The following is a 15,068-nucleotide window of genomic DNA, read 5'->3' as shown; positions in this document are numbered from 1 at the left end:
AGGAGTAGAGACAGAAGGAGAAAAGGAGAAGAGAGCAGAGAGAAGGAGAGAGCCAGGAGTAGAGACAGAAGGAGAAAAGGAGAGAAGAGCAGAGAGAAGGAGAGAGCCAGGAGTAGAGACAGAAGGAGAAAAGGAGAAGAGAGCAGAGAGAAGGAGAGAGCCAGGAGTAGAGACAGAAGGAGAAAAGAAGAGAGCAGAGAGAAGGAGAGAGCCAGGAGTAGAGACAGAAGGAGAAGAGAGCAGAGAGAAGAGAGAGAGAGAAGAGAGAAGGAGAAAATGAGATGAGAGCAGAGAGAAGGAGAGAGCCAGAGGAGACAGAAGGAGAAGAGAGCAGAGAGAAGGAGAGAGCCAGGAGTAGAGACAGAAGGAGAAAAGGAGAAGAGAGCAGAGAGAAAGAGAGAGCCAGGAGTAGAGACAGAAGGAGAAGAGAGCAGAGAGAAGGAGAGAGCCAGGAGTAGAGACAGAAGGAGAAAAGGAGAAGAGAGCAGAGAGAAGGAGAGAGCCAGGAGTAGAGACAGAAGGAGAAGAGAGCAGAGAGAAGGAGAGAGCCAGGAGTAGAGACAGAAGGAGAAGAGAGCAGAGAGAAGGAGAGAGCCAGAGTAGAGACAGAAGGAGAAGAGAGCAGAGAGAAGGAGAGAGCCAGGAGTAGAGACAGAAGGAGAAAAGGAGAAGAGCAGAGAGAAGGAGAGAGCCAGGAGTGGAGACAGAAGGAGAAAAGGAGAAGAGAGCAGAGAGAAGGAGAGAGCAGAAGGAGTAGAGACAGAAGGAGAAAGGAGGAGAGAGAAGAGAAAAGAGAGAAGGAGAGAACCAGGAGTGGAGAGAGAAGGAGAGAAGGAGAGAGCCAGGAGTGGAAACAGAAGGAGAAAAGGAGAAGAGAGCAGAGAGAAGGAGCGAGCCAGGAGTGGAGACAGAAGTAGAAGAGAGCAGAGAGAAGGAGAGAGCCAGGAGTAGAGACAGAAGGAGAAGAGAGCAGAGAGAAGGAGAGAGCCAGGAGTAGAGACAGAAGGAGAAAAGGAGAAGAGAGCAGAGAGAAGGAGAGAGCCAGGAGTGGAGACAGAAGGAGAAGAGAGCAGAGAGAAGGAGAGAGCCAGGAGTAGAGACAGAAGGAGAAAAGGAGAAGAGAGCAGAGAGAAGGAGAGAGCCAGAAGGAGAAAAGGAGAAGAGAGCAGAGAGAAGGAGAGAGCCAGGAGTAGAGACAGAAGGAGAAAAGGAGCAGAGAGCAGAGAGAAGGAGAGAGCCAGGAGTGGAGACAGAAGGAGAAAAGGAGAAGAGAGCAGAGAGAAGGAGAGAGCCAGGAGTGGAGACAGAAGGAGAAAAGGAGAAGAGAGCAGAGAGAAGGAGAGAGCCAGGAGTAGAGACAGAAGGAGTAGAGAGCAGAGAGAAGGAGAGAGCCAGGAGTAGAGACAGAAGGAGAAGAGAGCAGAGAGAAGGAGAGAGCCAGGAGTAGAGACAGAAGGAGAAAAGGAGAAGAGAGCAGAGAGAAGGAGAGAGCCAGGAGTAGAGACAGAAGGAGAAAAGGAGATGAGAGCAGAGAGAAGGAGAGAGCCAGGAGTAGAGACAGAAGGAGAAAAGGAGAAGAGAGCAGAGAGAATGAGAGAGCCAGGAGTGGAGACAGAAGGAGAAAAGGAGAAGAGAGCAGAGAGAAAGAGAGAGCCAGGAGTAGAGACAGAAGGAGAAAATGAGAAGAGAGCAGAGAGAAGGAGAGAGCCAGGAGTAGAGACAGAAGGAGAAAAGGAGAAGAGAGCAGAGAGAAGGAGAGAGCCAGGAGTAGAGACAGAAGGAGAAAAGGAGAGAAGAGCAGAGAGAAGGAGAGAGCCAGGAGTGGAGACAGAAGGAGAAAAGGAGAAGAGAGCAGAGAGAAAGAGAGAGCCAGGAGTGAGAGACAGAAGGAGAAGACAGCAGAGAGAAGGAGAGAGCCAGGAGTAGAGACAGAAGGAGAAGAGAGCAGAGAGAAGGAGAGAGCCAGGAAGAGAGAAAGAAGGAGAAAATGAGATGAGAGCAGAGAGAAGGAGAGAGCCAGGAGTGGAGACAGAAGGAGAAGAGAGCAGAGAGAAGGAGAGAGCCAGGAGTAGAGACAGAAGGAGAAAAGGAGAAGAGAGCAGAGAGAAAGAGAGAGCCAGGAGTAGAGACAGAAGGAGAAGAGAGCAGAGAGAATGAGAGAGCCAGGAGTGAGAGACAGAAGGAGAAAAGGAGAAGAGAGCAGAGAAAGAGAGAGCCAGGAGTAGAGACAGAAGGAGAAAATGAGAAGAGAGCAGAGAGAAGGAGAGAGCCAGAAGGAGAAAAGGAGAAGAGAGCAGAGAGAAGGAGAGAGCCAGGAGTAGAGACAGAAGGAGAAAAGGAAAGAGAGCAGAGAGAAGGAGAGAGCCAGGAGTGGAGAGAAGGAGAAAAGGAGAAGAGAGCAGAGAGAAGGAGAGAGCCAGGAGTAGAGACAGAAGGAGAAAAGGAGAAGAGAGCAGAGAGAAGGAGAGAGCCAGGAGTAGAGACAGAAGGAAAAGGAGAAGAGAGCAGAGAGAAGGAGAGAGCCAGGAGTGGAGACAGAAGGAGAAGAGAGCAGAGAGAAGGAGAGAGCCAGGAGTAGAGACAGAAGGAGAAAAGGAGAAGAGAGCAGAGAGAAGGAGAGAGCCAGGAGTAGAGACAGAAGGAGAAAAGGAGATGAGAGCAGAGAGAAGGAGAGAGCCAGGAGTAGAGACAGAAGGAGAAAAGGAGAAGAGAGCAGAGAGAATGAGAGAGCCAGGAGTGGAGACAGAAGGAGAAAAGGAGAAGAGAGCAGAGAGAAAGAGAGAGCCAGGAGTAGAGACAGAAGGAGAAAATGAGAAGAGAGCAGAGAGAAGGAGAGAGCCAGGAGTAGAGACAGAAGGAGAAAAGGAGAAGAGAGCAGAGAGAAGGAGAGAGCCAGGAGTAGAGACAGAAGGAGAAAAGGAGAGAAGAGCAGAGAGAAGGAGAGAGCCAGGAGTGGAGACAGAAGGAGAAAAGGAGAAGAGAGCAGAGAGAAAGAGAGAGCCAGGAGAGGAGACAGAAGGAGAAGAGAGCAGAGAGAAGGAGAGAGCCAGGAGTAGAGACAGAAGGAGAAGAGAGCAGAGAGAAGGAGAGAGCCAGGAGTAGAGAAAGAAGGAGAAAATGAGATGAGAGCAGAGAGCAGAGAGAGAGCCAGGAGTGGAGACAGAAGGAGAAGAGAGCAGAGAGAAGGAGAGAGCCAGGAGTAGAGACAGAAGGAGAAAAGGAGAAGAGAGCAGAGAAAAGAGAGAGCCAGGAGTAGAGACAGAAGGAGAAGAGAGAGAGCAGAGAGAATGAGAGAGCCAGGAGTGGAGACAGAAGGAGAAAAGGAGAAGAGAGCAGAGAGAAAGAGAGAGCCAGGAGTAGAGACAGAAGGAGAAAATGAGAAGAGAGCAGAGAGAAGGAGAGAGCCAGGAGTAGAGACAGAAGGAGAAAAGGAGAAGAGAGCAGAGAGAAGGAGAGAGCCAGGAGTAGAGACAGAAGGAGAAAAGGAGAGAAGAGCAGAGAGAAGGAGAGAGCCAGGAGTGGAGACAGAAGGAGAAAAGGAGAAGAGAGCAGAGAGAAAGAGAGAGCCAGGAGTAGAGAGACAGAAGGAGAAGACAGCAGAGAGAAGGAGAGAGCCAGGAGTAGAGACAGAAGGAGAAGAGAGCAGAGAGAAGGAGAGAGCCAGGAGTAGAGAAAGAAGGAGAAAATGAGATGAAGAGCAGAGAGAAGGAGAGAGCCAGGAGTGGAGACAGAAGGAGAAGAGAGCAAGAGAGAAGGAGAGAGCCAGGAGTAGAGACAGAAGGAGAAAAGGAGAAGAGAGCAGAGAGAAAGAGAGAGCCAGGAGTAGAGACAGAAGGAGAAGAGAGCAGAGAGAATGAGAGAGCCAGGAGTGGAGACAGAAGGAGAAAAGGAGAAGAGAGCAGAGAGAAGGAGAGAGCCAGGAGTAGAGACAGAAGGAGAAGAGAGCAGAGAGAAGGAGAGAGCCAGGAGTAGAGACAGAAGGAGAAGAGAGCAGAGAGAAGGAGAGAGCCAGGAGTAGAGACAGAAGGAGAAGAGAGCAGAGAGAAGGAGAGAGCCAGGAGTAGAGACAGAAGCAGAAAAGGAGAAGAGCAGAGAGAAGGAGAGAGCCAGGAGTGGAGACAGAAGGAGAAAAGGAGAAGAGAGCAGAGAGAAGGAGAGAGCCAGGAGTAGAGACAGAAGGAGAAAAGGAGAGAAGAGCAGAGAGAAGGAGAGAGCCAGGAGTAGAGACAGAAGGAGAAAATGAGAAGAGAGCAGAGAGAAGGAGAGAGCCAGGAGTAGAGACAGAAGGAGAAAAGGAGAAGAGAGCAGAGAGAAGGAGAGAGCCAGGAGTAGAGACAGAAGGAGAAAAGGAGAGAAGAGCAGAGAGAAGAGAGAGCCAGAATGAGAGAGACAGAAGGAGAAAAGGAGAAGAGAGCAGAGAGAAAGAGAGAGCCAGGAGTGGAGACAGAAGGAGAAGACAGCAGAGAGAAGGAGAGAGCCAGGAGTAGAGACAGAAGGAGAAGAGAGCAGAGAGAAGGAGAGAGCCAGAGAGAGAAAGAAGGAGAAAAGGAGATGAGAGCAGAGAGAAGGAGAGAGCCAGGAGTAGAGACAGAAGGAGAAGAGAGCAGAGAGAAGGAGAGAGCCAGGAGTAGAGACAGAAGGAGAAAAGGAGAAGAGAGCAGAGAGAAAGAGAGAGCCAGGAGTAGAGACAGAAGGAGAAGAGAGCAGAGAGAATGAGAGAGCCAGGAGTGGAGACAGAAGGAGAAAAGGAGAAGAGAGCAGAGAGAAAGAGAGAGCCAGGAGTAGAGACAGAAGGAGAAAATGAGAAGAGAGCAGAGAGAAGGAGAGAGCCAGGAGTAGAGACAGAAGGAGAAAAGGAGAAGAGAGCAGAGAGAAGGAGAGAGCCAGGAGTAGAGACAGAAGGAGAAAAGGAGAGAAGAGCAGAGAGAAGGAGAGAGCCAGGAGTGGAGACAGAAGGAGAAAAGGAGAAGAGAGCAGAGAGAAAGAGAGAGCCAGGAGTGGAGACAGAAGGAGAAGACAGCAGAGAGAAGGAGAGAGCCAGGAGTAGAGACAGAAGGAGAAGAGAGCAGAGAGAAGGAGAGAGCCAGGAGTAGAGAAAGAAGGAGAAAATGAGATGAGAGCAGAGAGAAGGAGAGAGCCAGGAGTGGAGACAGAAGGAGAAGAGAGCAGAGAGAAGGAGAGAGCCAGGAGTAGAGACAGAAGGAGAAAAGGAGAAGAGAGCAGAGAGAAAGAGAGAGCCAGGAGTAGAGACAGAAGGAGAAGAGAGCAGAGAGAATGAGAGAGCCAGGAGTGGAGACAGAAGGAGAAAAGGAGAAGAGAGCAGAGAGAAGGAGAGAGCCAGGAGTAGAGACAGAAGGAGAAGAGAGCAGAGAGAAGGAGAGAGCCAGGAGTAGAGACAGAAGGAGAAGAGAGCAGAGAGAAGGAGAGAGCCAGGAGTAGAGACAGAAGGAGAAGAGAGCAGAGAGAAGGAGAGAGCCAGGAGTAGAGACAGAAGCAGAAAAGGAGAAGAGCAGAGAGAAGGAGAGAGCCAGGAGTGGAGACAGAAGGAGAAAAGGAGAAGAGAGCAGAGAGAAGGAGAGAGCCAGGAGTAGAGACAGAAGGAGAAAAGGAGAGAAGAGCAGAGAGAAGGAGAGAGCCAGGAGTAGAGACAGAAGGAGAAGAGAGCAGAGAGAAAGAGAGAGCCAGGAGTAGAGACAGAAGGAGAAGAGAGCAGAGAGAAAGAGAGAGCCAGGAGTAGAGACAGAAGGAGAAGAGAGCAGAGAGAAGGAGAGATCCAGGAGTAGAGACAGAAGGAGAAAAGGAGAAGAGAGCAGAGAGAAAGAGAGAGCCAGGAGTAGAGACAGAAGGAGAAGAGAGCAGAGAGAAGGAGAGAGCCAGGAGTGGAGACAGAAGGAGAAAAGGAGAAGAGAGCAGAGAGAAGGAGAGAGCCAGGAGTAGAGACAGAAGCAGAAAAGGAGAAGAGCAGAGAGAAGGAGAGAGCCAGGAGTGGAGACAGAAGGAGAAAAGGAGAAGAGAGCAGAGAGAAGGAGAGAGCCAGGAGTAGAGACAGAAGCAGAAAAGGAGAAGAGCAGAGAGAAGGAGAGAGCCAGGAGTGGAGACAGAAGGAGAAAAGGAGAAGAGAGCAGAGAGAAGGAGAGAGCCAGGAGTAGAGACAGAAGGAGAAAATGAGAGAAGAGCAGAGAGAAGGAGAGAACAAGGAGTAGAGACAGAAGGAGAAGAGAGCAAAGAGAAGGAGAGAGCCAGGAGTAGAGACAGAAGGAGAAAAGGAGAAGATAGCAGAGAGAAGGAGAGAGCCAGGAGTGGAGACAGAAGGAGAAGAGAGCAGAGAGAAGGAGAGAGCCAGGAGTAGAGACAGAAGGAGAAAAGGAGATGAGAGCAGAGAGAAAGAGAGAGACAGGAGTGGAGACAGAAGGAGAAGAGAGCAGAGAGAAGGAGAGAGCCAGGAGTGGAGACAGAAGGAGAAAAGGAGAAGAGAGCAGAGAGAAGGAGAGAGCCAGGAGTAGAGACAGAAGCAGAAAAGGAGAAGAGCAGAGAGAAGGAGAGAGCCAGGAGTGGAGACAGAAGGAGAAAAGGAGAAGAGAGCAGAGAGAAGGAGAGAGCCAGGAGTAGAGACAGAAGGAGAAAAGGAGAGAAGAGCAGAGAGAAGGAGAGAACAAGGAGTAGAGACAGAAGGAGAAGAGAGCAAAGAGAAGGAGAGAGCCAGGAGTAGAGACAGAAGGAGAAAAGGAGAAGAGAGCAGAGAGACAGGAGAAACAGAGCCAGGAGTAGAGACAGAAGGAGAAGAGAGCAGAGAGAAGGAGAGAGCCAGGAGTAGAGACAGAAGGAGAAAAGGAGAAGAGAGCAGAGAGAAAGAGAGAGCCAGGAGTGGAGACAGAAGGAGAAGAGAGCAGAGAGAAGGAAAGAGCCAGGAGTAGAGACAGAAGGAGAAGAAAGCAGTGAGAAACAGAGAGCCAGGAGTAGAGACAGAAGGAGAAGAGAGCAGAGAGAAGGGGAGAGCCAGGAGTAGAGACAGAATGAGAAAAGGAGAAGAGAGCAGAGAGAAAGAGAGAGCCAGGAGTAGAGACAGAAGGAGAAGAGAGCAGAGAGAAGGAGAGTTCCAGGAGTAGAGACAGAAGGAGAAAAGGAGAAGAGAGCAGAGAAGGAGAGAGCCAGGAGTAGAGACAGAAGGAGAAGAGAGCAGAGAGAAGGAGAGAGCCAGGAGTAGAGACAGAAGGAGAAAAGGAGAAGAGAGCAGAGAGAAGGAGAGAGCCAGGAGTAGAGACAGAAGGAGAAAAGGAGAAGAGAGCAGAGAGAAGGAGAGAGCCAGGAGTGGAGACAGAAGGAGAAGAGAGCAGAGAGAAGGAGAGAGCCAGGAGTAGAGACAGAAGGAGAAAAGGAGAAGAGAGCAGAGAGAAGGAGAGAGCCAGGAGTGGAGACAGAAGGAGAAGAGAGCAGAGAGAAGGAGAGAGCCAGGAGTAGAGACAGAAGGAGAAAAGGAGATGAGAGCAGAGAGAAAGAGAGAGCCAGGAGTAGAGACAGAAGGAGAAGAGAGCAGAGAGAAGGAGAGAGCCAGGAGTAGAGACAGAAGGAGAAGAGAGCAGAGAGAAGGGGAGAGCCAGGAGTAGAGACAGAAGGAGAAAAGGAGAAGAGAGCAGAGAGAAAGAGAGAGCCAGGAGTAGAGACAGAAGGAGAAGAGAGCAGAGAGAAGGAGAGTTCCAGGAGTAGAGACAGAAGGAGAAAGGGAGAAGAGAGCAGAGAAGGAGAGAGCCAGGAGTAGAGACAGAAGGAGAAGAGAGAAGGAGAGAGCCAGGAGTAGAGACAGAAGGAGAAAAGAGCAGAGAGAAGGAGAGAGCCAGGAGTAGAGACAGAAGGAGAAAAGGAGAAGAGAGCAGAGAGAAAGAGAGAGCCAGGAGTAGAGACAGAAGGAGAAGAGAGCAGAGAGAAGCAGAGAGCCAGGAGTAGAGACAGAAGGAGAAGAGAGCAGAGAGAAAGGAAAGAGCCAGGAGTAGAGACAGAAGGAGAAAAGGAGAAGAGAGCAGAGAGAAAGAGAGAGCCATGAGTAGAGACAGAAGGAGAAGAGAGAAGGAGAGAGCCAGGAGTGGAGACAGAAGGAGAAAAGGAGAAGAGAGCAGAGAGAAGGGGAGAGCCAGGAGTAGAGACAGAAGGAGAAAAGGAGAAGAGAGTAGAGAGAAGGAGAGAGCCAGGAGTAGAGACAGAAGCAGAAAAGGAGAAGAGAGCAGAGAGAAAGAGAGAGCCAGGAGTGGAGACAGAAGGAGAAGAGAGCAGAGAGAAGGAGAGAGCCAGGAGTAGAGACAGAAGGAGAAGAGAGCAGAGAGAAGGAGAGAAGGAGAAGAGAGCAGAGAGAAAGAGAGAGCCAGGAGTGGAAACAGAAGGAGAAAAGGAGAAGAGAGCAGAGAGAAAGAGAGAGCCAGGAGTAGAGACAGAAGTAGAAAAGGAGAGAGCCAGGAGTAGAGACAGAAGGAGAAAAGGAGAGAAGAGCAGAGAGAAAGAGAGAGCCAGGAGTAGAGACAGAAGCTGAGAGAAGGAGAGAAGGAGAAGAGAGCAGAGAGAAAGAGAGAGCCAGGAGTGGAAACAGAAGGAGAGAAGGAGAAGAGAGCAGAGAGAAAGAGAGAGCCAGGAGTAGAGACAGAAGCAGAGAGAAGGAGAGAGCCAGGAGTGGAGACAGAAGGAGAAAAGGAGAGAGCCAGGAGTAGAGACAGAAGGAGAAAAGGAGAGAAGAGCAGAGAGAAGGAGAGAACCAGGAGTGGAGAGAGAAGGAGAGAAGGAGAAGAGAGCAGAGAGAAAGAGAGAGCCAGGAGTGGAAACAGAAGGAGAAAAGGAGAAGAGAGCAGAGAGAAAGAGAGAGCCAGGAGTAGACAGAAGGAGAAAAGGAGAAGAGAGCAAGAGAAGGAGAGAGCCAGGAGTAGAGACAGAAGGAGAAAAGGAGAAGAGAGCAGAGAGAAAGAGAGAGCCAGGAGTGGAAACAGAAGGAGAAAAGGAGAAGAGAGCAAGAGAAGGAGAGAGCCAGGAGTAGAGACAGAAGGAGAAAAGGAGAAGAGAGCAGAGAGAAAGAGAGAGCCAGGAGTAGAGACAGAAGGAGAAGAGAGCAGAGAGAAGGAGAGAGCCAGGAGTAGAGACAGAAGCAGAAAAGGAGAAGAGAGAAGGAAAGAGCCAGGAGTAGAGACAGAAGGAGAAAAGGAGAAGAGAGCAGAGAGAAGGAGAGAGCCAGGAGTAGAGACAGAAGGAGAAGAGAGCAGAGAGAAGGAGAAGAAAGAGGAGTAGATAAAAGGAGAGGAAAGGAGGAGTAACGCCAAGTACGCCCCACCGGCAACCCGGATGGGACAACAGACACACATGCGCGCAGACACGTGCACACACACGCACACAGACACACACACAATATTCTCCGGTGTTGGTTTGTTTGACAAGCAGTCCTGACCTGACGGTGCCCTCTGAGACGCCGGGCACAGATAGGGTGACGTCCAGGGGTAGCTGGCACTGCCCTCTGAGGACGGTCATCATGCAGAGAGCTTCCACCTCACTGCGGGGGGCGTTGACCGAGGCACAGCCCAGGTAGGTCAGCTTATTGAAGACCACACTGTCCTCGTCTGGGATGGGTGTACTGGGGCTGCACTCCGATGATGACTCATCCCCTGTGGAAGTCAAAGGTCACACAGGGAGGGTCTAGTGAGAGGGAGAGACATCAGATTAACCCTGAATCCAAAATCTAACCGTAGACCCTACCCCTAGGACATTGGATATACAGAATTGATATTTCCACCCAGCCAATCAGAAGACAAGATGAAGCTATTACCGAGGTTCTGACATCTATCCAATCCTCTCATATCTACAGAAGTGTAGAGGGGCCCATTCAATCCAGCCAGCTGGAGATTATTATTTTGCGTTAAAAAAAAACACTCCAGGCCACTCTTGAATGTCTAGAAATAGATAGATTACCATGTGCAAATGATCATGGATCTATATATTTTCCAATATGAGCACTTTTTCTAGACCACAAATAGATTTTGACAAACAAATCCGTAAAAAAATAAATCTGCTGAATTTGGAAACCCCGATATGGCCCTTGAGCCAAAACATTTCCCTACCCCCGGTGTAGGGGTTGATTTGGTATCCTTGCTCCGACTCACCGCGGTACGATCGTTCATTTAGCTCGCTCTCCTGTGCACCTTGTGCGGATTGGACGGGCAGAACCATCTCAACTTTTGGCAGGGTGTTGAGGGGGTCGCTGAGGGGGTCAGGGCATGGTTGGGGCATGGACTGGGGTGGTACTGCTGTGGTGGGCTGGGACACATGGTCCCCCCCTCCCACCTGGTCTCCGCAGCCACCACCGCCCAGAATCTGGTCAGCTACAGAGGGGTCCATCAGAACATCCTCCAGCTCCTTCTGCAACTGCTGCTCACTGCCGTTTCCCACAATCTGTTGTCACACACACACACACACACACACACACACACACACACACACACACACACGGTCAGGCGGATGGATGCACACAAACAGACAGAGAATCCCAGAGGCAGACACACACACAGATGGGGAATACGGTCAAAATACAAGGTTATTATCATTCATCAAGCTACTTAAGAAACCTCAGTAACCTTTTTCCTCCCCAATTACCTGAATGGCTAGGTTTAACATGTTATACTGAATGACTAGGTTTAACATGTTATACTGAATGGCTAGGTTTAACATGTTATACTGATCTTGAGATTCTCTCCAAGTGATTGACAAGGGAATTATCAAATGGAGGAAGTAACAAGTGATTAGATTAGTATGTGAATTAATTTAGTATTGTGAATCCATTAGATCACTAAAGGTGGGTTAACAAGTGTCTAGATACTACTTCTGGTATGTCTGTTTATAAATTGTAGCCTATCGAAGAAGAGAAAGCACATTCTCACTATCTGCAGGTGCCAAGAGCTGACAGACGCTAAGCAAAAGAGGACATTACAGTAACAGAGGGGCACAAAAACTGCAACACCAACTAGTGAAGACTGCGAAGCATAGTCCTCAGCCTACAGCAGAAGCCTAACAGCGCATCACACCCTAAAGTGGCGGACAAGGCTACAAGAGGGGGAACTCAGGAGGGGTGACTGGGGGTCTGGCCCGAAAGCCCGGGACTGATAGCTAGAACAAGATCTTGCTCCAGAGCAACTGAGCTAGCTGCTACCTCCTCACAAGACAATCTAGGGCAATCAAATCATTCAACAGCCAATCAAAAACACTTAAGAGCCTCACCAAGCACAGACAGTGTCACCACAGAATCACAGCACAGAGAGGGAGAGAGAGAAACTGACCTTAAAGCTGACCCCTTCCTCAGAAATCACCTGCGTAACAAACAACACATTTAGACACAATGTGCTACATACCTCTACCTAGTGGGCTTGGGGAGAAGTGACTATCACGGAAGTTTTTTTCTCCAAATAAATTCTGCTGATTAATAAATATGGTGATGATGTGTACAGTTGGAGTTGAAACTTGTGAGTTTAAATTTTAACATTCCTTAGGCTAGTCTAAATATCTTCTACCTCAACCAAAGGAAATTGAGTAGACTGAGTAGCCTGCCCGTGAATAGCTGGGTATAGTCATTTCAGTAGTCCACTAGCACCACCTGCTGGTGACTTCAAAGCACTACATCATCACAAGATGGGTCTGTCCAGAGGCACCAAGTAAAGTAAAACATTTAAGAGGAAACTAACATTAACATAAATGTTAACAAACATATATATATATATATATATATATATATACGCACACATACACTTATTATGTCTGTATATTACGTGTGTGTGTATGTATGTATATATATATATAAATATACAGTGGGGCAAAAAAGTATTTAGTCAGCCACCAATTGTGCAAGTTCTCCCACTTAAAAAGATGAGAGGCCTGTAATGTTCATCATAGGTACACTTCAACTATGACAGACAAAATGAGAAAAAAGAATCCAGACAATCACATTGTAAGATTTTTAATGAATCTTTTTGCAAATTATGGTGGAAAATAATTATTTGGTCAATAACAAAAGTTTATCTCAATACTTTGTTATATACCCTTTGTTGGCAATGACAGAGGTCAAACGTTTTCTGTAAGTCTTCACAAGGTTTTCACACACTGTTGCTGGTATTTTGGCCCATTCCTCCTCTAGAGCCCTGTTGCACCTTCTTCACCACGCCGTCTGTGTGAAGTGACCATTTCAAGTTGTCACTGATGTGCATGCAGAGGGACTTGTGGAATAATCTCCAAACCCCTACTCTTATGATAAGTAAATGTGATGATTTAGTGACCTCGAGTCAGGACACCAGGGTTAACAGACAGCTCATTTTTATTTATCCGTTATTTTACCAGGTGGGATTTAGTGACTGAGAACACTCTTATGATAAGTACCTCATTTACAGCAAAGACCTGGGGAATAGTTACAGGACCCAGGGTTAACAACCCTACTCTTATGATAAGTACCATGGGATATTTAGTGACCACAGGGTCAGGACACCAGGGAATGAGTACCATGGGATTGTGACCACAAACAGGGGATGATTATGATAAGTACCATGGGATATTTAGTGGTCAGGAGGGCTCTTATGAGTACCATGGGAATTTAGTGACCACCAGGACACCAGGGTTAACACCCCTACTCTTATGATAAGTACCATGGGATATTTAGTGACCACAGAGAGTCAGGACACCAGGGTTAACAACCCTACTCTTATGATAAGTACCATGGGATATTTAGTGACCACAGAGAGTCAGGACACCAGGGTTAACAACCCTACTCTTATGATAAGTACCATGGGATATTTAGTGACCACAGAGAGTCAGGACACCAGGGTTAACAACCCTACTCTTATGATAAGTACCATGGGATATTTAGTGACCACAGAGAGTCAGGACACCAGGGTTAACAACCCTACTCTTATGATAATGGGATATTTAGTGACCACAGAGATCAGGACACCAGGGAAATGATTACCATGGGATATTTAGTGACCACAGAGAGTCAGGACACCAGGGTTAACAACCCTCAGGACACACTTATGATAAGTACCATGGGATATTTAGTGACCACAGAGAGTCAGGACACCAGGGTTAACAACCCTACTCTTATGATAAGTACCATGGGATATTTAGTGACCACAGAGAGTCAGGACACCAGGGTTAACAACCCTACTCTTATGATAAGTACCATGGGATATTTAGTGACCACAGAGAGTCAGGACACCAGGGTTAACAACCCTACTCCTATGATAAGTACCATGGGATATTTAGTGACCACAGAGAGTCAGGACACCCGTTTAACGTCCCATCTGAAAGACAGCACCCTACACAGTGCAATGTACCCAATCACTTATAGTGTATTGATGTGTATATTTTTGTTATTACAGGGCTCATATGTCAAAGAGACCTTGGTCTCAGCATGACTCCTTGTCAAAATAAATGTTACATTCAAAAAACTCCATCACTGCATTGCTTAGGCCTACACCACCTCCCCAGGAAGTTCAGATCTACAGTGCAAACATCACAGGGTTAGGTAGGGGCACAAGGCCAAGGAAGTAACCTGGTCCCAGATCTGTTAGTGCATGTCTACTCCACTTGTCATTGTCAATGTTTGGCATTACAATTTTCATAAAGAGTTGGAAAGCAGCAACAGACTGGCATCCAGGCTAAAGGAGAAAGGTTGTGAGTGAATTAGATCCGGGCACGTTAGAGTTCTGTCCACTCACCTAGGTACTCTTTCTTTTGTCTTACCTTCAGTCCTGTCTTTTCGTCATCACTACCGTTATTAATGGAGGAGCCTGGGGTGTCGTCCCCCAGCCGCGACACCAGCACAAAGTCCTCACTGTTCAAGGTGGACACTGAGTCGGACGACACGCTAATTTTCCCCACCAAGGCCTTGTCATCCATGACAGCTAAACCAAGCCAGACGCATGAATGGAGGGGAAATGAGTAAAATCACCTAGAAAGGAAAAGGAAAAACAAAAATAAAAGTAATGATGAAATGAGGCCGATATTGTGAATAGCATTTATTATTTAACCTCAAGAAAAAATGGTAGGGGAAGTATCAAGAACTCCTACAGGGAGCATTGAGGTTGAGCTTGTGCAGTTACACATAAGCACCTGATGGTGGCAACAGTGAGCTAGTTCTTTTGTTGAAATAAGAGGAAAAGGACAGTTTGAGAGAGAGAAGGAAGGATAAAGGCAGAAAGAGGGAAGTGGATGAGAAATGGAGAAAGAAAGCAGAGAGAGGGAAGAAAATAAGATCCATATTTTGCATTGAAAGTTGAGTCATTCATTTCAGTAAAGTATAATATAAAACTTGTCATCTGCAAAGTTAGAGAACGCAAGGTAAAGTTTTAGCCATGGTGCTGCAAAATCAAGTGTCATACAATACAAAGCCAATGTGTGTGTGGATATGAGGGATGTAAGCCTGGAAATGGGCGGGGCACACCTCTAGGTACACTTGTCAGAAACATCCCCTCCATCACAGTAGTTTTTATTTTACCTTTAACTAGGCAAGTCAGTTAAGAAAAAAATCTTATTTTCAATGATGGCCTAGGAACAGTGGGTTACCTGCCTGTTTAGGGGCAGAACGACAGATTTGTACCTTGTCAGCTCGGGGATTTGAACTTGCAACCTTTCGGTTACTAGTCCAACGCTCTAACCACTAGGCTACCCTGTCCTAATGCAGGACTGTTCAAAAGCAGCAGCACTGTGGAATACTATTCGAGAAGGTCCTGATAGATGTTTTTATTTATCGGTGTAGTTAACAAGAAAGACCTACAGTACCAGTCAAAAGTTTTTACTATTTTCTACATTGTAGAATAATAGTGAAGACATCAAAACTATGAAATAACACATATGGAATGTATTTTATATTTGAGATTCTTCAAAGTAGCCACCCTTTGGCTGACTTAAATTTGCCTTGATGACAGCATTGCACATCCTTGACATTCCCTCAACCAGCTTCTTGACGAGTCATAAAGGCAGTTCAATTCCACATGACCATTTAGCCACGGTAATTAGGCTTCTCCAAGCTCTGATGCTGCTGATGGTCAGCAGCATCAGCAGCC

General features: G+C 47.7%; 1 protein-coding gene across 1 annotated transcript in view; it reads right to left on the bottom strand.

Annotated features, from left to right (window-relative positions):
- The window catches only part of LOC115115946 (rab GTPase-activating protein 1-like), a 159,991-nt gene that overhangs the window by 138,160 nt on the left and 6,763 nt on the right, over positions 1–15,068 (bottom strand). The window contains 4 exon segments of the mRNA XM_065007562.1: positions 9,419–9,632; positions 10,128–10,416; positions 11,298–11,327; positions 13,747–13,954. Coding sequence (XP_064863634.1) covers positions 9,419–9,632; positions 10,128–10,416; positions 11,298–11,327; positions 13,747–13,902 — 689 coding nt within the window. The 5' untranslated portion in view covers positions 13,903–13,954.

The sequence above is a fragment of the Oncorhynchus nerka genome, linkage group LG22, assembly GCF_034236695.1.
Source record: "Oncorhynchus nerka isolate Pitt River linkage group LG22, Oner_Uvic_2.0, whole genome shotgun sequence".
Taxonomy (NCBI): Eukaryota; Metazoa; Chordata; class Actinopteri; order Salmoniformes; family Salmonidae; genus Oncorhynchus; species Oncorhynchus nerka.
The sequence above is the reverse complement of the archived record's forward strand: the minus strand, read 5'-3'. Positions and strand labels throughout refer to the sequence as shown.